Source organism: Zalophus californianus, chromosome X (genome assembly GCF_009762305.2).
Source record: "Zalophus californianus isolate mZalCal1 chromosome X, mZalCal1.pri.v2, whole genome shotgun sequence".
NCBI lineage: Eukaryota > Metazoa > Chordata > Mammalia > Carnivora > Otariidae > Zalophus > Zalophus californianus.
Genome location: NC_045612.1, coordinates 128,108,620 through 128,133,111, shown reverse-complemented (window position 1 = coordinate 128,133,111; position 24,492 = coordinate 128,108,620). Strand labels below are relative to the sequence as shown.

General features: G+C 48.7%; 1 protein-coding gene across 2 annotated transcripts in view; it reads right to left on the bottom strand.

The window, feature by feature from the left end:
* DHRSX (dehydrogenase/reductase X-linked) overlaps nt 1–24,492 on the bottom strand; it is a 149,334-nt gene that overhangs the window by 13,385 nt on the left and 111,457 nt on the right. For both annotated transcript variants that reach the window (XM_035725623.1, XM_027608406.1), the window contains 3 exons: nt 24,102–24,203; nt 13,753–13,960; nt 3,223–3,430 (listed from right to left, as the gene is read on the bottom strand). In XM_035725623.1, coding sequence (XP_035581516.1) covers nt 3,223–3,430; nt 13,753–13,960; nt 24,102–24,203 — 518 coding nt within the window. The remainder of the gene's footprint in view (nt 1–3,222; nt 3,431–13,752; nt 13,961–24,101; nt 24,204–24,492) is intronic.

Here is a 24,492-nt window from a genome sequence, read left to right as displayed (position 1 = left end):
TCAAGGGGTGGGGCAGAAAGCGCCAAGCTTCTAACCACGTGGTTGGTTCCCCTGGCAACCAGCCGCATCCTCGGGGGCTTTCCAAAAGCCACCTCATTCCCATAACAAAAGAAACCTCTCTCACTCTCCTCACCGGAAATTCCAAGGATTTTAGGGGCTCTCTGCCAGAAACAGGACTAAGACGAAACACGTATTTTTATTGTAAGTCACAAAATCGCGAGCATCGAGAAAGAAAGAAGCGAAAGGAAAGACAACATGTCCTCGGACAAAAAAGTAATCACTCTGCGAAATCTCAATGTCCCTCCCACTAGATTAAGCGAGAAATCCCGCCCAATTAAGTTTGGTTCTGCTGGTTATCGCAGGCTATTCTCTTTTATCTCATTCTATTCTTTCTTATTCTATCGTGTTGTATATTCTATTCTATTCTTCAGTCTTTTTTTCCTCTATTATTGTCTTATTCTATTCGACTCTGTTCTACTTTATTCCACCCTAACCCGAGTCTTACTCTATTCTACCCTCTTCCTTACTCTTTCTTGGCCAACGGCACCCCATCGGAGCCTACTTTACTCTCTCATTCTTTCTTTTTTTTTCACTTGATTTGTTAATTCAGTTAATTTCTTTTTTTTCCTATTTTTCCACTACGTTGATCAGCATCTCACTCTCTCTTCCCCTATCCTGTCTTATTCCATCTCGCTCCACTCTCCCCTCTTCCCCTCTGTTCTATTCTATTCCTCTCTGCTCTATTCTATTCTAAAAAGCTGGCAACAGCCTAAATGTAGAAACACACAGAGATTGGGTGAATAAACATACGTGCCCTCATCATCAAGTTGTGTTTTCTTCAAATTGCAAATCATCTAAAAGTTGATGGGGGCGGGGCGGGGGGTGAATCATCAGGGCACAGAGAGAAGGAAGCTAAGAAAACGGAGCCACGGGGGTGGGGGAGGCATCGCCAGAGCAGAAGGGTGAATTCAGAACAGAGGTGCACGTGCAGGTATTTAGAAAAAAGGAGAGCCCTTCCCCTCCAGGATCAGCAGAGAAGGATGGGCTTTTGGACAGATGGACCGGCACCAGTCCCTGCAAACACCATCCAGACTGACGACGGATCGGGTTCTAACGAGTAAAAACACCGGTGGGGCAGTTTCTCAACAGGACGTCAGCCCAGGAACCTGGGGAAGTCTCAACAACACAACAGAACGAAACTCAACCTCTTGAGAGAACTGATGACCAATTTTAATGCCTGTGACTCGATTTTGGCTCAAAGTACCCCATTGGAGACCTTAAGTACAAGAAATTCGGGGGCGGGGAGATGTGCAACACGACATACATGCTTAAATATCCCTAATTATATAGAATTTTTTTTTTTTTTTCTGAGCCAGCAGCTCCCCATGCGGGGGGGGGGGGGGCGGGAAATGGGAAAAAGGAAGTGCACAAGGAATTCATTGAAAAAGTTATGTCCATAAAGAGGATTTGGATTTTAAGCAGAGCCGAAGAGGGGAGCTCTGACGTGGAGGAAGGATCCCCTGGTCATGCAGATGTCATTACATCTGGTGGCAGCCAGATGCCAAAGCCCCGTCGCACATGATCACTCCCATTTGCCAGAATCTGGGTCCTGGGGCTGGCCCCAAAACGCTGGTGCGTGGAGAGCCCAGAGGTGGGGAATTCACAGCAATCGCTATGCATTCCACCCTCCACGACTCTGCACCGCGTCATCTCTAATCTTTGCGACCCCGCTGCAAGGAGGAAATCAATACCGTCCCCTCGCCAAGACCCTGGAAGCCAGACGATGTGCCCGGGTCCCACGGCTGGGCCAGCATTCCCCCACAGAAACAGGACAGCAGCAAATGAACAAGGAATTGTTCCAAGAAGCAGGATTCCCGCGCAGTAAATACGGGATCTCGCTGATCAATAAAAAAAAAAAAAGAAGCACAAATTTAAATGTGACTGCATATCCAAGCACGAAATATAAAAATATCAAGAGAAAAGGGTTGGGGATATGAGATTTTTAAAAGTGCATATCCTGTGGGTGAATCTCTCTTTTGGAGAAGTTATCGTAAAGAAATAATCCCAGAAACAGCAAAGTGTGCACCGCTGAAATTACAAGGGTGTCTGTGCACCACGTTGGGCTACGTGGGGATTAAATGTGTGTACAAGGGCGTTTTGGGCAGCCTGTGTCTTATACTGAGGTGGGCTGGACGTTAATTTGTGTTATGGTTATTGCATTTATGGGGGAAAAGGGGCAACACCCTGTATTGTCGCAAAAACGAAGCTGGATACGGAAACAGAGATGCCCACATGATCATCCCTGGCCTTGACTCCACCTGGGGGAACACGGATCGGGAAGGATGAAGGTCCAATCAGAAGCACCAGGGAGCTCCAACGGGTGGGATTCGGGGTGGCTTGTAACGCCTCGTTTCCACCTCGTGCAGAATGCAAACTATCTGCGTGGGGGCAGGTGCACGTCAGGGACCCTCTGTGTCTCTGCAGGATGTACTTGCTGGCCTTGGCCCCGCGTGTCACCTGCTCATGCGCCTCTCCACAATGGGAGTGTCTCGTCTTTGAGCAAAGCCTCTGCCATCACCCCGTGGGACACCTGGGACATCTGGGAGGACCACAGGAGCCCTGCACAGAGGCTTTTGTGCGACTCCGTGTTGGCAAACTAGAGGCAGCCTGCATCCTCCCGGTAGGGATGCTGAGGGGTGCGGTCAGACCAGGCTCCTTACAGACACAGGTGTGCAAAGCACGTCCAAATCCCTGAACCGGGGGGAAAGCAGAGCCAAAAACACACACGCTCTCACTCTGGGAGGCTGAGGGCAAGACGGTGCCCTTCCCACGCCCCTGAAGACAGCAAAGGTCGCTGGGACTCGAGAAGCAGAACCCAGGCAACGGGTCTTCCTTGAAGGAACTGCATTCCGACATCAACCAGACTTTGATTCAGAAACGCGTGCATGACGTGGGAGTCTCTGGTGGTGGCACAGAGCTGAGCCCTGTCCTCTGCCCCCAGATCTGTGTTTTCCTTCGCAGAAAAAAACACCAACAAATGCCTGAATACACACACGGGGAGGCCATGCTGCTGGCTTCCGACGTCAGCAACGCGGGATGCCGGGATGCTCACTCTTCGGACGGCTGGCCCCACGGCGTATTAAGTGGCTTCGAGGTGGCTGCCTGCCCGTGGGGCCGGGGACCTCAGAAGCGGGCACAGCCGAGTAACCGCGGGAGGCTTACCTTGAAAAACCACCAGCCGAAGAGCTTCTTGATGAGACGCGTGCCCCAGAAGACGTGTTTGTAGAGGTCCGTGTTGACCACCCCGGGGTCGACCACGTTGGCGGTCACGGGGCTCCCCTGGGCGGCCAGCAGTCTCTGCAGGTGGTACATGAACAGGACGAGGGCCAGCTTGCTTTGGGCATAGGCGCCATGCGGAGAGTAGCAGCGGCTGTGGAAGCAAAGATGGACACGTGTAAGACACCAATGCTTTCCTCACCTGTCTGGGTCCCTCACCTGCCGGGGTCCTGCACCTGCCCAGGTCCCTACCTACCTGGGTCCTTCACCTGCCTGGGTCCCTCACCTGCACGGGTCTCTACCTGCTGAGCTCCCTACCTGCATGGCCTCCTACCTGTCTGGGTCCCTCACCTGCCGGGGTCCTTCACCTGTCCAGGTCCCTCACCTGCAGGGTTCCTACCTGCCTGGGTCCCTCACCTGCCAGGGTCCTGCACCTGCCTGGGTCCCTACCCACCCGGGTCCTTCACCTGCCCAGGTCCCTCACATGACCGGGTCTCTACCTGCTGAGGTCCCTACCTACATGGCTTCCTACCTGTCTGAGTCCCTCACCTGACGGGGTCCTTCACCTGTCCAGGTCCCTCACCTGCCGGGTCCTGCACCCGCCCGGGTCCTTCACCTGCCCAGGTCCCTCACCTGCACGTGTCCTTGCCTGCCCAGATCCCTATCTGTCCCGGTCTCTACCTGCCAAGGTCCCTACCTACCTGGGTCCTTCACCTGTCCGGGTCTCTACCTCCTGGGTCCCTCACCTGCCTGGGTGTCTACCTGCTGACCAAGGTCCCTACCTGCCTGGGTTCCTACCTGCCTGGGTCCCTCACCTGCTGGGGTCCTGCCCCTGCCCGGGTCCCTCACCTGCCTGGGTCTCTACCTGCCAAGGTCCCTACCTGCCCAGGCCCCTCAGCTGCAGGGTCCCTCACTGTAGGGTCCCTCACCTGCCCAGGTCCCTCACTTGCAGGGTCCCTCACCTGCCTGGGTCCCTCACCCGTCCAGGTCCCTTATGTGCCTGGGTCCCTACCTGCCCAGGCCCCACACCTGCAGTACCCACGGCCTCCCACCTGCTGTCTGCCCCTAGGGTATCCTGAGGTTTGATTTCCACTCCCCGTGCACATGAGGGTTTTTGTAGTTTGCATGACAACCATGGGGCTTCATCGCCCGGGTGTTGTGTGGGCCCCTGACAGGACACGCAGAAAAGGAACAGAACGTCAACCATTTCAGCGATCAGAAGGAGGGGCGATTCTCCCTGCCCACCTTCAACGTGAAGACGAAAACAGCGCCCAGCGATCACAAGGAGGGGCGATTCTCCCTGCCCACCTTTAACGTGAAGATGAAAACAGCACCCAGCGATCACAAGGAGGGGCGATTCTCCCTGCCCACCTTTAACATGAAGACGAAAACAGCGCACAAGGAGGGGCGATTCTCCCTGCCCACCTTTAACGTGAAGACGAAAACAGCACCCAGAGCCCCGCTCAGAAAGCTTGGGAGAAATAGGACCTGCCTGCAGGTGGCTTCTAGTTTCTATTGGTTTTTCAACAGGGAAGCATGTAGTTAAGTTTCACTGTAACTATACAGACACGCACATCTGTTTCTATGTAGCTGTGTCAAAGCCCTTGAGATCCTTGCAGCTTCGTAAAGTGCTAGGATCGTAATCACAGTATTTTTAAATAGAATTTATGTTTTTAGAGCAGTTTTAGGTACACGGGCCCGTTAACAGGCAGGTGCAGATTTCCCGTGCACCCCTCCCTGCCTCTCCCCCCATCATCAGCATCCCCACCAGAGGGTGCATTTGGTGCACGTGATGAGGCCACACAACATCACCACCCAGACGCATAGCTTAACGTGCATTGGAGTTTATTCTTGGGGTGCACATTCTATGGATTTGGGCCAACGTACAATCATGTATGCACCATCATGGTGTCATACACTGTAGATTCACTGTCCTAAAAACGCTCCGTGCCCCACCTGCTCATCCCTCCCTCCCCCAACCCCTGGCGACACCCATCTTTGTACTCTCTTTTATCTATCCACCTGCCGAAAGACAGCTCGGTTGCCTCCAAGTTTCGGCAATCAGGAATCGCACTGCTAGAAACATCCGTGGGCAGGTTTCCGTGTGGGCACGTGTGCAGCTCCTCTGGGCGAACTGCAAGGAGGATGATTTCAGGAATCGCATGATGAGGGCGTGTGCGGTTCTGTAAGAAACCGCCCAACTGTCCTCCTAAGTGACCGAGCCATTTTGCATTCCCGCGGAGGAGCGGAGGAGAGCTCCTGTCTCTTCCCGCGCTTGCCCAACAGCACGCGGTGCTGCCGGTGTCCCAGACTTCAGCCACTCACAGGCGTGCCGTGGGGTCTCCCTGGTGTTTTAATTTGCGAGTTCTCCGATGACCTAGGATGTGCAAGATCTTTTCGTAAGTTGATGGTGAGATTTTCTGATCCACTGCGTGACAGACGCACAGGTGCTTGGCTGTCCACACGTGACCAGCACATTGCTGCCCTCGGGGACTCGGTCCTGCCTCATGCCATTCCCCAGGAAGCAGGTTTTCTTCCCCAGAAACTTGACCTCACAGTGTGGCCTTTGTGCATCCTCCTGTCATGGGAGCCCACGTGCAAAACCCAAGGTTTGCCCACGGGGCGTCCACTCAATTTTTGCTGCAAAACGAACCCCTGGTTCCTCTGTCTTCAGGGACTGGTGCAGGGGGGCAGGTGAGCAACTGTCACCGGACGAACTTGCCAAAGGAGCATTGCCCCAAAGAATTCCAAACACGGGTTTGTTTTTCTTTTTTTTTTTTTTTTTTGGAGGGAGGGATTCAGAGAAAAATATAGGGCAGTTCAGAGTCCAAACTCCCTCCCTGACTCAAGACAAGCCGCAACCCTCCAATTATTGTCAAGAGACTTGTTTTGGGGCAAATTTCTTCTGTCTGCTTCCCGCAGGGGAGGGGAGAAGGCGCCGGAAATGGAGAGTGACTAAGTGCGGGGAATTCAATGCCCAGTTTCGTCTTGGCTTCGGGCCATGGGGACACCAGCCTTGGATGCCACATTCTCAGCATTGCTTGGTTCGGGCCCTTAACGGGCGTGAAACATCAATATGCCCATTTCTCCAGTGTAAACCGATGCGGTCTATGACCGCAGTTTTATAGGGTAGCACGGAGAAGGAAGAACCAAAGATCGTTAGGAATACTAAATGGAGAAAAAGTGAATATGTTTCTCTACGGGAGGGAGGAAAAAAGTCCAAGAAGGACGGGGGACTTCAGGAGAGGTTCCCCTGGCAGATTTACAGATAAAGAAACATCCACAGCGGAAATGGGAAGGAATCAGAGCAAATGAACAGGGGGACGTGATCCCCCCACTGAGGTTTTCTAAATAAAACCCCAAGGACTAGAAAGGCACTTGGCATGGAAAACAATGAAGATATTGAATGTTAACAGATAAAAGGGAGCAGAAACACAGAATCAAATCACTATTCTCACTGCGTGAGAATAAACGAACTAATTCAGGAAATGGCTGCGTGGCTCGGTACTACACGGGATTTTTAGTTCGTTGATTTGTAGTAAGGGGTGTCAGAAACTAGAACCCAAAGCCACAAACATAGATCTTTATTTTCGATAAATAAAAAACTTAACGGCGTAATGACTTAAAGAATAATTTGAAGGTCGATCTGAAACAAAAGTTAGAGACGGTTAATGTGGTAGCCTTTCAGAGGGGCAGAAAAGCTTTTGTCCTATACTTTTGTGTCCTGTGCCTGACGGCTGCAAACTAAACTGAGGACTGCCACATTTACAGGGGGAAATCATGCCAATTTTATTTTTAACTTTACATGTATGGGGGTCTTCATAGAAAAGAAGTAAAAACCCCAAAGACACCATTAGACTTGGGTTTATATACTATTTAACAATGCTTGGTAAATGGGAGAGGGGTGAAGAGACAAAAGAAAGGAGGTTTGGGCTTCCAGAGGTGGTAAACTGTGAAAAGGTTAACGTGTGTGTGTATGTGTGTGTGTGTGTGTGTATTTAAGTATTTGTGTATATACACATGCATTATATATATTAGTATTATATTAGTATACGTATATATATGTTAGTATATATGTATATATATACCAATGGAAGTTAAAGGGTTACTTTAGTACTCTTTGTGACTTTCTTGGAAGTTCTGCTTTTAATCAGATCTGGCAAGACCATCATACACCCGTCTACACCACATCCATCGATATACTTCCTATGTTGTTTCATGGGTTATTTAACGACGCACACAAAGAACGATTATCATCCCCCTCCGTCCTAGAAAACCACGGACCTTCCGTATTAATTTAAGTGTTCCAGAAGGAATGGGTTTCCTGAAGTCCCCCCATTATGCCAGAAATTGTGCATAGGACTATGGGATCTATCAGACAATATCTTGAGCCGTTGAAAAACACAATTTATTGAGTTTTCTTATTTCAACAGAACACACGTGTCCCTGAATTTGCATATCGTTCATGGTATTTGCAGTCCACGTTTTCAGCTCATCGTATACAACTTAATCCTCTCCTTGCAGTTGGAGATCGTGAAGTGCCAGCCGACGCTGAGTTTATTATAAGAAAGGAAGCCTTCGTTAATTATGTTGATGGATGCTGTGCCCTGTGTGTGAGTCACCGCTCAATGCCTACCATGCTGGCCTTGTGGACGGCTTCCTTTGTATATACGGATCTGCAGGGAGTATTAGCCGTCATGATCTGTCCACTGGCCTCTGATAAATGTGTGTGCAGAAGACAGCACAACCGAGGGTGTCATGCGCGCGTCATATTCATCAGCTGCATTATGTCCCTTCTGGGTCATTCATGCATAAGTGCATGGCCAATAATGATGGAACGTCTGCCTGCTACCGTGAACCCGGGTGCTCACTGGGTCCGATCACGAGCAGCCCCTCCGGGAGCAAGGATGAATGGCACCTGTTGGTAGGCAAATAATCCCTCATCTCCAGACACAAGCTTTCCCGTGGTGAGACGGACAAATGTTGCATTGCCCTGACCCCTGGTTTTCCACGTTTCATATTCCAGAGGACTATGGAAATATATGGTAGCCAGGAAGGGCTCAGGAAATATCGTGAGTGAAGAAGGGGCTCTGTGTCTCCCCAGAAACAGCCCAGGATGTTGGCGACCACGTGCAGATTCCAGCCCCGTGCAAACGTCTGGTGCAGTTGTTGACAGAACCATCGCGGGCACGTCCGTGACCTGTCATGCATCCCAGAACACCGCGTAAAATCCTTGAAAGCTTCGGGGAAAACCTGAATCAGCACGGGGGAGTTTATTCATAGCATGGGGTTTCACAAACAGTGATATAAGAGGCTGTGAATATATGCTTACAAATGGATGGATGGATTAGCTCCCCCCAAAGTTAAAAAAGTTTGGGAAACTCAAACCGAAACAGGTATTTTCCCCTGGATGCATACAGATGCCTGTAACATCCCAAGGATTATTGCTCCAAAGCGAGGTCAGCCTGGAAGAAACAGTTCCAGAAGAGATTAAGGATCTGTCACCTTGGGAACAATGCATAGGGATCCTTATGGATTGAATTGTGTCCCCCACAAGAAAGATGTGTTGGATTCCTACCCTCAGGATCGCAGAACACGACCTTGCACGGAAATAGGGTTTTTACAGAGGCAACTGAGTTAACGCGAGGTCTTTAGAATGGGGCTCTAACCCTATATGACTGGTGAACTTATAAAAAAAAGGAATATGGGCACCGAAGGCCATGGGCAGAGGGAATGTCATGTGCAGGTGCACAGGGGGAAGATGGTCCTGTGAGGATGGAGGCAGAGCTGGGGGGTATGCATGTGTAAAAATTTGCTGGCCGTCACCACGACTCCAGACAGGAACCTGGAACAGATTCTCCGCCAGAGCCTCAGGAAGGGACCAGCCAGGCCCTGCCTGGATCTCAGAGGCCCAGCCTCCAGAACTGGCAGAGAATAAACTCCTGTGGTTCTAAGCCACCCAGTCTCTGGTGTCCCCAGGACACCCACACAATGAGCACAAGCTGTTGCATGAAATCAAAATTGCTTGGTATGCAGCCCGAAAATGTGCACTTTCCCGAGGATGTTAATTTGTTCCATCTTTGCAAGAAGAGGGGAAGTGAATATAGAACAAGCAAATCTACCACCTTGAACGTGAGCCGCTAGGAAACAAGCCTGTTTGTTTTTTAAGATTTCATTTATTAGAGAGAGAGAAAGAGAGAGAGAGCACAAGCAGGGGGGAACTGCAGGCAAAGGGAGAGGGAGAAGCAGGCTCCCTGCTCTGTGGGGACCCTGGGATCATGACCTGAGCCGAAGGCAGATGCCTGACGGACTGAGCCACCCAGGCGCCCCAAGAAGCAAGTGTTTTGTGGGGGAGGAGCCCATGGGGAGGATCTTTGTGGACAAGGCTCCACGATGCATGGACACCCACTTATCGGTTTTACCCACAGAGGAGCATCTTCGTTAGTGACACCTGGAGTAGCCATTTCTCGGTCCACGAGGTTCTGCTACCCTTTGCACCTGGAAGCACCCTCGTGTGTCCTGAGGACGGGAACCAGGACAGGGGCACTCGCCTGCTTTGGGGCTGAGGAGGGCAGACGGCATGGCGCCATGTCCTTCCTCACCCAAGGCATCCCAGGACACAGCCATGTCTTTTAGGAGGTGAGGTTCATAAGATAATCAGAGCATGAATTGTCCTCAGCGGAGATGCAATGGGCTTCCCCAGGAGCAGTCACCCTCAGGGCATGACCAAAGCTGGGGTAGCTCAGACAAGACCCATCGAGGACCTCTTTGGTCCTTGGCGGCTGATGGCTACAGGAGGCTGAGCACTCAGACAGGCCGAGGTGCAGGGCAGGTAGCGGGTAGAGCTGAGTGCGCTATGGTGTCCAATGGCTCTGTCAGACACCAGCCTAGACACTGCCGGGAAGGTATTTTCTTAGATGGGGCTAACGCTGAAATCAGAAGATTTGGAGTAAAGCAGGTCACACTGCATAATGTGGGTGGGCCTTGTCTAATCAGTTGAAGGCCTGAAGAGGCAAGATAGAATTCTCCTCCAAAGAAGAAGGAATTTGGCCTCAAGAGTGTAGCCTGGAAATTCTGCCTGAATTATCAGTCTTTTGGCTCAAGATGGGAACACTGACTCTTAGCTGCATCTCTAGCCTGCTGGTCTACATTGCAAATTTGGGATTTGGCAATACCTCCCATCCGTGAGCCGATTCCTTAAAGCAAATCAGCCCATCTCTCTCTCTCTCATACATACATATAAAATATCTATAAATATTTACATATGTGTTTTTAACTTAAATGATACTCTTCTCACCCTCCTCCTGCAAAATGAAACGCCTTTTTTGACAAAGCTATCCATTTCTTCGTGAGTCAATTTCAGCGATTACAAACAATTTTCAAGAGACTCTGCCCATCTTTTCCTTTGGGGAAGTATTCTAGTGGAGGAGTGTTCTGGCACAGCCTCCCTGAGCAGACAAACCTTCTCATGGCTAACAGCCCACTTGGATTCTGGAACGCTTTATCATACTGGGACTTATGCCTTTGCAAGAACATGAATTTCCAGCAAACCAGTCTTGGCAATTATCACTAATCGCCAGCGATGTTGACATCAGGTGGAAGCCGAGGACCAAGTCTTTTCATGCAGCAAAGCAGAGTGTTTGAAGCCCAAGTGGTTCTCACATTTTAACGTGCATCAGAATCTCCTAGAGTGCTTGTTAGAGGTCTGACTGCCCGGCTCCCCACCCGCAGGGTTTGGACTGAGCAGGTCTGGGGTGCGGTCTCGGCATCTGCATTTCTAGTAACTTTTCAGGGGATGCTGATGCTGCTGGCCTGGGGACCACACTCCAAAAACTGGCACCCTGAGTGGTCTCATTCTCTTTTAATTTTTTAAGATTTATTTATTTTAGAGAGACAGAGTGAGAGAGCAGGGCAGGAGGGGTAGAGAGAGAGGGACAAGCAGACCCCCGCTGAGCGCAGAACCCAATGCAGGACTCGATCCCACGACCCTGAAATCCTGACCTGCGCTGAAATCAAGAGTTGGACGCGTAACTGACTGAGCCAGCCAGGCGCCCCTCATTGTCTTTTAATAAACATTTAGCAAAGAAAGTGATGCAGCTCAGTGCCTGTTATTTGATTTTTTGTACACAAAGCTGCAAGGACATTCATACCTACACTCACACACATGCACACACATTCGTGCACAAAGCACAGAGGACTGCACAGCCACACTCACATGCATGCACACATGCGTGCCCACATGCTCACACACATGCACTTGCACCCTGGTGCACACACATACCTTCCCCGAGCTCCTTTAGGGCATCACAAAGGAGCAGCCCCTCAGCAGCACAGCTGTCCCCCAACCCCGGGCCTTTGCTTCACTCACTTCCTCTGTGCACAGAGGACACAGGCGCTTGGGCAGCCCCTTCCCCAGGCCCCTCCTCAGGGAGCCACCTGCCCCCAGGAGCCACAGATGCATTCCCGCCCTCTCGCCCCCAAGGGGAAATCCCAGTGACGGTTCTCCCTGACCCCACAGCTATAAGCGCAGAACCCACCCTTCCACGCAGGAGCCAGGTTGACTATCAGATGGGTGAGAACACCCTGGGAAGACCCCAGCCCTGCTTTCCTGGCAGCTGGCCCCTCGCTGTGCAGGAACACGACACCGTAAAGCACCCCCGGGGCTGCACAGCTGAGCCACCTTCCTTCCATGCGTCCGCAGGCTGGGGTGCTGAGGGTGCCCACCCCAGTGCACATCCCGGAGCTGCTCCTGGAACGCAAGCCCCGCTCGACCAAGCATCCAGGTTCTTCCAAGCGTGGTGTCTACACCATGCACAGTTAGAGCTGCACACACACAAACATAAACATGCACCCCACTCACACTCACAGACTCTTGTATCCTTAAGGAGGAGATAGTGGAAAACACAGATAAGAATGTGGTGCTTCCCACACCACCAGGGGTCACCCGGATGCACCACACAGAGTTAGCGGGTTGCACTTGCAATTACGAGCAAAGGAGAATATGTCATTACTTCTGATACCCACTCCTTGCCCAACTTCTGTCTTTCCGTTTTTCTACCAAAAAAAAAAAAAAAATCACACAGCTAAGCTGCCTGAGGATACGATGCATGTGATTTGATGATGATGGATGCTAAGTGCACTTCCTATGGTGATTATTTCAGGATACACGCAAGTAGCAAATCATTACCTTGTACACCTGACACTAACATAGTATGTAGCAATTATAACATTGTGTTATAACATATATAATGCCTGTAACAGAATGACATTATAACATATATAATGTCACATTATATAACAATTATAACATTGCAACATATACAATGTTACACTGTATAACAATGAAAACAATGAAACATTGTAATGTGTATGTTACATTATATAGCAATTATGTTATAACATGTTATATAATAATTACAACACTATAATGTTATGTATGTGTGTTATATATAACAATTATAGTTACACTATAACATGTTGTATAACAATTATAATTACAGTATAACATATAATGCTATATAACATTATATATTATTATATAATTACATATAACATCACATATTATATAATTACGACACTATGTCATACATATACGTTATGTAACAATTATAGTTACATATGTATAACATGTTATGTAACAATTATAATCCCACATTATATGTTATAACATATATAATGTTACATAACAATTATAATATTGAGATACAAACATAATTATTCAGCTATAGCAATTATACCTCAATAAAGAAATGCTATAAACAAAATATGCATTTGAGGATGCCGTAACAAAGAACACTACAAAATGTCTGCACAGAGTTTTTCAATGATTCTGCTAACAGAGCTGAGTCTAAATCAGTGGTTTTGTACTGTTGTGCTGGGATAGAATTTTGACTCTGAGTGATTGCCTAGTGATATTAAGGAAGATATATATATATATATATGTTTATATATATATATTTTTTTAAAAAGCATATGGGGGCGCCTGGGTGGCTCAGTTGGTTAAGCGACTGCCTTCGGCTCAGGCCATGATCCTGGAGTCCCAGGATTGAGTCCCACATCGGGCTCCCTGCTCAGCAGGGAGTCTGCTTCTCCCTCTGACCCTCTTCCCTCTCGTGCTCTCTATCTCTCATTCTCTCTCTCTCTCAAATAAATAAATAAAAATCTAAAAAAAAAACAAAAACATATGCTTTGATTTCGTCATATGTAAAATGAGGATAGTAGTGTTTACTTAAAAGCATGTCTGTGCTGTATTCATGGGCGGGTACAGATAAAGTGCTTAAGTGCAAAATAGTAAATAATTAGTAGCTAATTGTCATTATGATTATTCATAAGACAGGTTTATAACAAACACTCGTCGGTGAGGTGCACCGTTTTCCTGTGATGCTGAGCACCGTGCCCCACGTGTCACCATGTCAGGCTCGCGAGGCTGACGGGCAACCTTGAGCCCCCCGGACGGTCAGCGGAGAGAGCACCCACCTGCCCTGAAGGTCATCCATGTTCAGCTCCCCAATGTAATGTGTGGCTGACGAGACGGCCAGCACCCTTGCGCTGCAACCAGGAGATCCAGACTCCTTCATGGTGTCCAGGAGGAGGTTGGTGAGCAGGAAGTGCCCCAGGTAGTTCAGCCCAAAGTGCTCCTCAAATCCGTCCCTGGTTTTCCTCTGAGGGACCATCATCACCCCGGCTGGAACAGAGGGGATTTCAGAGAGAGTTATGACATGAGATGGGGGAGCCGTTCCACAGACGGCTCCAGGGATGGGGACGCATGGCCGGGCGCCAGCCAGGAGGATGGGCTCTGGTCCTCACTGCCATGTCACCTTCCTGGGCCTCAGGTTCCTGCTGCGTACACAGCGGGAAAGGTGCCAGGACATCAAGACGGCACCTGCAATGTGGCCGTCCAGCATGTGGAAGAACGTGAGAATGTCCCGAATCACCGGAAGATGCCCCCCGGCCGGCCCCGGGAAGTTAGTTCTCCTGGACTGAACAGCTGTCTGTACAAACAAAGGCTCCCTTGTTGGAGGAGCTTCCCGGACACGCTGGGACGCTGATGTCCTGCGGTCTGCAGGGTGGGGGGGGGATGGAGCCCAGAGCCGAGTTCCCCAAACTCATGTTGCCATGGCACCCTCCCCCAATTCACAGGGCATCCCAGAAATGGATTCATTCTTCAGGGTGCCCTGTGCAAAATACTGACCCAAGTATGCACGCTGGCCATCCCTGCCCCAGACCCCAGACCGGCCCTGTTATTCCACCAACACATTCATAAAAATCCACCAACACATTCATATGCTCTGTGCTTGCTTCTGGCATTCTCCCCCAAGCTCAGAACAACTCTACCCCCGTCAGGGCAAAGCTCAGCCAGTGGCCCGTCCCCACATCCTTTCCATGGATGCTGGCTCCCGGATGTGCAGGAAGCATGCCTGTCCCGTATCGGTCCGTGTCCTGGAGCAATCCAGCATGCTTGAATGTGCATGTGTTGGGAGTACATGTATGTAATTGTGCTTACCTACTCGTATGTGTATGGATGTAGGTGTATTTCACGTCTTCTGTGTGCATCTGTACATTTGTTGTAGACATGTTTGCATATGTCGCAGGTGCTTACATGCATTTGCACATATGTGCACACATAACCACACACAAACATATACAAACATATGTCCTTATACGTTTTCAGGCACATACATTTGTATTTATGCAAATATATCTATGTGTGTGCTTGCAGATGAAAACGGGCTGGTATTTATAAGTGTGTGAGCAAAGGTATTTGACTATGCCTCAGTGTTCATGTCTGACCCCGGCTGTGGGTTTCACAGCACCAATATAGTGTTTTGGGTGCAGTAAGGTGGTAAATCACATTAAAGAGGTAGAAAGGAGAGCCCATGACCTCTACCCCATACACACCTGCTATGCTAAGTGCTTTTTTCCATGTCCCTTGAATGCTCAGCCCTCTGAAAACGGTCCAGGGGATTGAAAATGTGTCTCCTGAGCTTTACTACTACAGAACATCGCTCAGGTGGATGTACAGGGCGAGGACATAAATGGGGGAAACGAAGCCACATGGGGTCTTACACATTGAATAAAAGGTATATTTAAGAACACCCATAGTCACTCAGCTGAGCTAAGAAGACATTCCCAAAGGGCACCCGGCCTCCACGGCGTCAAGCAGATGTGAAGTCTGGCATTTTGAGAACAGGTAAACACCTCCCTGGTGATGTCATTTTCTTGATTATTATATTCAGCGTGATGAAGCCAGATAAGCAGGACTCTGTCCATGCCTAGAGGATTACAGATTCCTAGTCGGGCGAGCCAGGCTCATCACGAACACTGGGCTTCTATGAGGCTGCTTGAGAGGGAAGCCAAGGTCAAGGCAGCTGGAAACGAGCCTCCAGATGGTTTTGACACCTGCTTCCTCAGGAGATGGAGTCTGTGTCCCATCCCTCGGATCTTGGTCACCGCATTAACTTTCTGCAATAAGCAGAATGTGGCAGCAGTGTGACAAGGCTTGGTCAGGGAAGACCCTGCGGCTCCCACCTGGTTGCTAGGCATGCTGGGGGGAACCAGTTTCATTTAAGAAGACTGGCTGGTATTTGCAACAACGTGGATGGAACTAGAGGGTATTACGCTAAGCAAAACAAGTCAGTCAGAGAAAGACAAGTATCATATGATCTCACTGATAGGAGGAATTTGAGAAACAAGACAGAGGACCATAGGGGAAGGGAGGGAAAAATGAAACAAGACGAAACCAGAGAGGGAGACAAACCATAAGAGACTCTTAACTCTAGGGAACAAACCGAGGGTTGCTGGAGGGGAGGGGGGTGGGGGGGATGGGGTGGCTGGTGATGGACATTTGGGGAGGGTATGTGCTATGGTGAGCGCTGTGAATTGTGTAAGACTGATGAGTCACAGACCTGTACCCCTGAAACAAATAATACATTATATGTTATAAAAAAAAAAAAAAAAAAGAAGAAGAAGAAGACTGGCTGGTGCCCCTGAGACCACCATATTGGAGAGAACCCATAGGGTCATCTGGTCAACCATCCTAGCTGAGCCCAAGCGGTGGGCAGCACCAACTTCCCAGCACTGAAGCAAGCCATCTGGACATCCAGCTCCAGGTGAGCCGTCAGGTAAACAGAAGCCCGAGCTGCAACTGCACAGGACACCCGGAGCTAGAACCGCTCAAATTCCTGTGCCCCAAAATTGCAAGCAATAGAAATGTTTATTTTTGAGCCACTAGGATTGGGGGTGGTTTGGAACACAGCAGCAGCCACTGGAATATCACTGCATGCATAAATGATCAATTCCTGGAATACCAGTGCACATGTAAATTATCAATTCCTGGAATATCACTGCAAGACTAAATGATCAATTCCTGGAATACCAGTACAGGGGTAAATTATCAATTCCTGGAATATTACTGCATGCATAAATGATCAATTCCTAGAATACCAGTGCATGCATAAATGATCAATTCCTGGAATACCAGTGCATGCGTAAATTATCAATTCCTGGAATATCACTGCATGCATAAACTATCAATTCCTGGAATATTACTGCATGCCTAAATGATCAATTCCTGGAATACCAGTGCATGCATAAATTACCAATTCCTGGAATATCACTGCATGCATAAATTATCAGTTCCTAGAGTATCACTGCATGACTAAATTATCAATTCCTGGAATACTAGTGCATGCCCAATACCAATTCCTGACATATCAGTGCATGAGTACATTATCGATTCCTGGAACATCATAATGCATGCATAAATTATCAGCTCCTGGAGTATCACTGCATGACTAAATTATCAATTCCTGGAATACCAGTGCATACCCAATATCAATTCCTGGCATATCAGAGCATGCATAAATTACCAGTTCCTGGAATATCACTGCGTGACTAAATTATCAATTCCCGGAATACCAGTGCATGCCTAGATTATGAATTCCTTGAATATCAGTGCATGCCCATTACCAATTCTTGGAATGTCAGTGCATGCCTAAATGATCAATTCCTGGAACATCCTGGCATGCATAAATTATTAATTCCTGGAATAGTAGTGCATGCCCATTACCAATTCCTGGAATACTACTGCATGCCTCAATTATCAATTCCTGGAATATCTCTGCAGGCATGCATTATCAAGTCCACGTTACAGAGCCCCATTTTGTGGGGCAAATGACTGTCACTAAACTCAGCCTTCAAGTATCCAAATTCATTGGAAAATAGCCCACATAATGGAATAGAGGCAACTGCAGGGGATGTGAGGCTCCATAGGGATTATTCTGAATTTTGGGATATTACTCTCTAGTGAGTTCCAGTTCAATCTAGTTAGTTAAGAACAATCTGTCATAAAAGAAATAACTGTTGTGGGTTATTCCCTTCCTTGGGATGGCCTCTGAGTGCCCGGAAATTGGTAGCAGAGAAAATGGCTAGAGGACTCTGGTCCGCCAAACCTTGGGGCAGGTACACAGACCTTGGGTTTCACCCCACCCCCAGGTCTGAAGGGCTGGACTCATTAGTTTTTTCTGGGGTGCAAATGGTCCACAGCCTCATCTCCTGAAGGCGTACAATATCGAACTCATTCCGTTTCTGTTATGGATTATCTATGATAATGTACATGACAAGCAAATGTGGGGTAACTGTTGAGCTGGGGGGGAAATGCCAGCATGGATCTTTGTTGGATGCAAGTTCTGGTGACAGATCATGGCACAAACTCACTGACCCAGGCCCTAAGAATTTCACAATAATGATGCTCTGGGCCAAGAGCGAGTTCAAGGTTACTCCAGAAATCATAACCAGTGTTTGGAGCACATTCTTGGCATTAACAGCATCACTGAGGAAAGCGTACTTTTAAAGAGCAGCGAGAACATCAGTGCCATGCATACAGTCGGTCGCCTCTTGGAAATGTCCAATCCATTCTGGGGCTCATGGAAGTGAGGTGGGGGATTCCAGCACCACGGAGGCTGCACCCAAAGCCGTCCTAATCCTAATCCTAATTCACGCTTGTGTCGCATACCGAGAATCGCCAAGTTCCTCTCTGTTCTAAAGCAAAATGTCCCAGACGCCTGCCTGTGCAGAGCATCATCGATCTCAGATGATAATACTTATTGAACATCTCACACGTGCTGAGGGAGAAACTTTAACTGCATCAGTGGAACTGGATTTGCGTTTTTGAGATATGGCCGTCACATGAGTGCATCGGAGGGTTGTCCCTTGATAATGAGCATTGCTGAGACCTCAGAATCTCCCTTTGCCCGCTGAAAAGTGGGAAAAGGAAAATTAAAATATCCGCTCATTGATGCATGCGCTGGATTGGGAAGTGGACTTGCATGCAGAACATGTTGTTCTTTAGGCAGCAAAACAATGAAACAGAAAAGGTATGTCCTAATCATGGGGGAGGAGAGAGAGTTGTGTGTCTTGCGGAAGACAGGAAAGGCAGAAAGGAGAGAGAGAAGGGGGCACTTCCCGGCTGGTGGCACGTGGCCAGATGATGGCTTCGCTTCACGACATGAGGAACACTTCAGAAATGCCACCATCACTCTGGGGAATGAATGCTACCCCTACCTTTAGAGTCACTGTCCCCGCCCAAGCTTTGGATTCTGTTGACTTATGCATTAGTGACACTCACAGAAAACAAAACCAAAGACGTCTGGAAGCTGGAAACCATGGTAGTCAGGAAAGGCATACAAAAATGTGGGGGCAGGATAACAGAACATTCTGGAATGGAGCAATGAGCATTCCGATTCTGCCGGTAAAACATGAACAGGGAAGGGGTAGTCCACGTGCCTTGGAGAAGGACGCTGGGAAAATCTATAGGTCAATGAATGCCTGTGGTTCCAGGCAAGACTGGGGTGGCAATGAACCCACAGGTGCATGGGTACTGGGGTTGATTGCTTAGGGGTTAGTGAACCCACAGTCACATGTAGGCCAGTCAAAATGTTGAACTCAAAGGCAAAATTCCATGTGTCCAAAGTAAGTCTTCAATGTGAATACAATGGGAAACACATTGGTAAGACCGTCGTGTGGATGGGTCCCCATGGCATGCCCAGGCTTCATAATTCCCATTTCCGCTCTGGAATAACTTTCTCCATGTTGTCATAAAAGGCAAATGTAATGCCCACCCCACACACCATGATGATGGTAAGGATCCAGTTGTTTACTGAGTATGTTTCTTAAATGGGCAACGAATCTTGACAGAAAGTACCATCCACTTGGATCTGCCATATGCATCATCGAGGACACCTGAGACCAGGTGCTTTACAACACACAACTCTTGGAAGAGCTTCGGGGTGACATGCTTCCGGGGCATCTGGATAATTGGAAAACCAGTGTATTTCTCATCCCACTTCCTAGAAGTTCACGAAGGGCATTTGCAAGAACAAAGGTGTTCAATGCAGGAGATGCAATGCACACCCACAGCCTCCAGCCTACTGTTCTGGCAGTTCTGGGATCATGGTAAATCACGTCAAACGGCACTGCACACGCCCACCACCAGAAGAACATCCAACTGCCTTCTGTTCTAGGAAAACCCATCACACAGCAGAAAACGGGGAGGGAGACACGTTGGAAAACAAACAGAAGGCATCGATGAGAAGTGGTCTACACACATTTGGATCCAATAATCCATTGATGCATGCATGTGTGGTGGTGATTCACTAGCTTCCGTGTTCCTGGAAGGGAGACCAGATGATGGCAGAGCCTGTTTTGCACAGGGGACGCCAAGTGCCTAAATAGGAAAACTGCTCAGGCATCTGCCCGCCAAGAAACAGGTACCATGTTAGTCCTCGCTCAACGGCTCTGCGGTCTTCTGTGGATGCAAACTCCATCAGTATGTACCTGGCCAGGCGAGAATTGTTTACTTCTCAGGGTTATTTTATTTCTTAAGGGTTACCACTGCCATATTTATTTTTAGTGATTCTTGATTTTGGGAAATTCATCCATTAGAGGTATGGGAAGAAGTCCTACAAGGATAAAACATCAATTCCGTGCGGTTATTTCAAAACTATCTGTGATCAGGTGTGCGGATGAGAGACTGGATAAATAAAATTTTGATGTGAATCAACTATAAATACTATGCTGGCTCTGCAGGAGATATACTATTGATTCTTCTTGTGTTGGATAAATCCTCAGCTTGGATCCTGAGCTTCCAGAAAGAGGCAGTCTGGTTCTATTTTCATCACACTAGCAAATGCAAACACCATTTCCCTTCTGAAGTACTTAACATTTACAACATCTTGATCGCTCTTATCTTTTTTTTTTTTTTAAGATTTTATTTATTTGACAGAGAGAATGAGAGAGCACAAGCCGGGGGAGCAGCAGAGGGAGAGGGAGAAGCAGGCTCCCCGCGGAGCAGGGAGCCCGATGCAGGACTCGATCCCAGGACCCTGGGATCATGACCTGAGCCGAAGGCAGACGCTTAACTGACTGAGCCACCCAGGCGCCCTGATCACTCTTATCTTAAGAATAAAAAATAAGAGAGAGAGAGAGAAAATAAAAGCACAAATTCTGGCTCCCTTTGGCCCCTGGGAGTCCCCTTTGTGGAGTGCAGTCGGGGCTGTTTTCCAGGAGGTGCGACACATGTGGTTGGCTCACAGAAGCGGGTCCCGTGAACCCACATCCTTTTAACCAGGCTCATGCACAAACCAAGGTGAGAGACACAGGAGAAATGTAAATCGAGGTTAAGTCTGAGCGCACTGGGCCGGAGATGCATCCACCTGCAATCTCGCCCGCACGGTCCCAGTCACCCCACTGGCCTCAGGGCCTTTGTCCCTGTGGCCTTCCCCTTATGCTGGGTTCCACGGGACGCCACTTCAGAAGCCGGGGGCTTTCCAGACAGATCACGTCCGAGATGCAGTCTTTTCTCTCATTTATATGACCGCGTTGTCATATTGAAGCTGGCACTTTCTAGGGTGAGACATGTCACAGAACAATTACTTGTTGAGTATCTCCTTCGCTAGATAATGATTTCCGTGAGGGCAAGGGTGCTTGTTTATCACCGTATTGTTCCTGCCTGCGAAATACCGAGCTCACGTATAGCGGGTGTGGTGGGCTGACTGATGACCACCCCCCCCGCCACCCACATCTTGAATCCCTGTGTGAGAGACAGAATAACGTCCCCACCGACATCCGTGTCCTGGTTCATGTGTGGTGGACGGCATCCCCAAACACATCCACGTTCCCGTCCCACTGTGGTGGACAGAATAACGTCCCCAAAGATGTCCACATCTTGGTCTCTAGAGCCCGTGAATATGTGCCCCAACATGGATAAAGTCGGACTTTGCCGACTGGCTTGAGTTAGGGACCCTGTGATGGGGATGGTCCTGGAAGACCCCAGTGGTCCAAGATCACCACAGCTGCCCTCATAAGAGGGAGATGGGAGGCTCAGAGTCCGAGAAGGTGATGTGTGGACAGAAGCAGACATCACAGAGAGACAGAGTGGGGGCGGCAGACACTACCTCACTGGCTTTGAAGATGGGGGCGGGAAGCAGCCATGAGCCAAGGAAGGCCGACAGCCTCTAGAAGTTGGAAAAGCCCAGTCACTTCAAGAGAAGTCAAGGAAATTTCAAGGAAAATCAAGGAAGTTTCAAGGGAAATCAAGGGATTGTCCCTTAGGGTCCGTGCCACCTGGGGCTCAGGGATTCCACGCTGAGCGTGTTGTGTCTCCATGTGTCTGGGGCAGGGAGCAGCAATGGTAGGTGCTGAGCACAGAGGAAGGTGTGTGTGGAGGAGAGTCCGGCTGCAGTGAAGCCAACGTGGCGACAGGATTCCCTACGGAGGGAAAACGGATGCAGCATACAGAGGGTCCAGCCTCCCTCGGTCCACGTTCAAACCGTGTCCCAGTCTCGAGAGAAATGTTAGACAAGCTAGGCATGCTTGGTTTACCCTCGGCAGAGAAGAAGAACAGGGGCCATGGTAGGACCACCGGGGCCATCTTGAAAGCGAAGGGCAGAGAGTGAATCATGGAGCATCCACTGATGGATATAACAGAGTCCTGTCATGCACGTGTCCGTCACAACTCACAAATTCTGGATTGGCGCAACACAGCGCTTTCGTCCTGCTGTTGACAAATGGCTCCGTGATAAAGTCCTCTGGTTGCTAATTATTGAGGGTGTTACGTAGATAGAGGAGATAGGATGTCTAATTGGACGGGATCCCCCACAGTCCCACCAGTTTCTGTCTACATTGGGCGATTCATAATATTCTAATTATCAACATTTATAACACTGATAAATGCCCTGACCAAGGAAGCCCCCACCAGTGCCAAGACGGAGGAATCCCAAATAACTGATTTCTGCAAACAAATTTAAGGTGCACCCATTTCGGGAAACCTTGAAAAATATCAAGAAAGGTCACGAAGAAAGTGAAATTAAAATCATTCTGAGCCTTCCGACGAGCGTCACCAGCACTAATAACACACATGCACTGTTTGTTTCAAGGCTAAGTAGGTGGAAGTGGCGTTAGTTATAACTTTGTTCGGCACCCAAACATCACAGGTATATGTGCACACATCCGCATGCATAAATAGATCATTGGAGTCAGACCCTCCAAGTCGTAAATGCTACCTCTTTCCCTTCACTGAGAAATTTCCAATCAAACAGGTGTACTGGGCAGAAGCCTGTCTGCATCCCCTTCCTGCCCACCAACCCCACTGTTATGACAGAAAATGTTAAAACACGTTAAGACAAAGAGAAAGAAGACAAAGGGACAGCAAATCGAATCCTGGAAGCCAGAATCAGATGGACTAATGCGGTGCAACCTTAGTATGTAGACTTATGCTCCCTCTTCCCTGCAGATCATGTCCATCCATATTGTCATTCTTGCAATTTCTTACTATGGTACCTTCCATGGCAAAAGGACTTTGGAGAAGAGAGTCAATTAAGTCTCTTTAGCTGCGGAAATTCGCCTAGATTATTCAAGTGGGCTCAGTGGAAGCAGAGGGGTCCCATGGCAATGTTCTCCCTGCCATCCAACAGATGAACGATTTAGCAAATGTTTTACATAATTTTGGAAAGAAGGTGTCATGTTTGACTGATGGCTACTCCTTTCACCCTATTAATACTACCATTTATCTCCCCTACACAGGACCAGCTGGTCTCCAAGTCTGAAAGCGATGAGTGACATTCTGTGGGCACGGGTGTTTTCCCACCATACTTCTGATAGTTTTGGTGTTCTACATGGATTCAGTTTGGTCATGTTAATGGCACCGCCTCCTCACTGTGGAGGGTTTGGATGAACTTGTATGACATCTCTTGAGTGTAGCAAGGGAAGAGAGGAATGTCTCAGGCACCAAGATGTGTCCATGATGCCCTTAAGAGTTGAGCATGGCTGAAAGAAAGGGTCAGGGTCAACGCTGGTTGGTGTTGAAGATGGACAGGTGGGCAGGGTGAAGGCAGGGGAAGGGGAGATGTGGACGCCACATGTCCATTTGAGGAGCGTTGGCCACAGGGAAGAAGTCAAGGGACAGTTAGGCATGAAGCCCACATACTGATGACCCCCGTGGGGACGTGCTGAGGGTTTAATACAGTAACATTTGTGAAAATGCCCAGCCCTTACACATTCATAACACACCTTACTTATTAGCTCACATGGGCCAGAGAAAATATCGACTCCATATAGTGTATTATCAGGCTTACCATCATTTCAAATTGATTATGCCAATGACAAAAGCTGAATGCATCAATGAGGTAAAGCTGCGGTGACCACAGAACATATACTCACAAATTTCCATGGAAATCCTGCTCTCCCAAAAAAGGAAAGGACTTCTCTCCCAGGACAGCTAGCATGCATGTCTGCCTCGGAGTTAATGTCTGGATTTCCCCACGACTCACCGTTATTGACCAGGACATGGAGAGGGATTTTCTTCTTCTTGAACTTCTGGACAAATTGCCGGATGGACTGCAGAGATGCCAGATCGCAGTATAAAAACTCCACTGCAAAAGGACAGAAACACCGGATTATCTTCCAACCTACCATGGAAGCTACGATGGTTTCTCAGTAAGTTAAGTTCCTTCCCACCTGGGGAGTGACACTGGATTTTTAAGGTGAAGGTACAAAGCAGGGAACACACCCTAAGAAGACCCTCCATGAGTCATGCCCTTGATGATCCCGTCTCCTTGAGTGTGGATGGGACCTGTGACTTGCTTCTCGTCAACAGAATAAGGCAAAACATGGAATGTCAGTTCTTTGAGTAGGCTCCGTTATATGGCAAAGATGATGGGA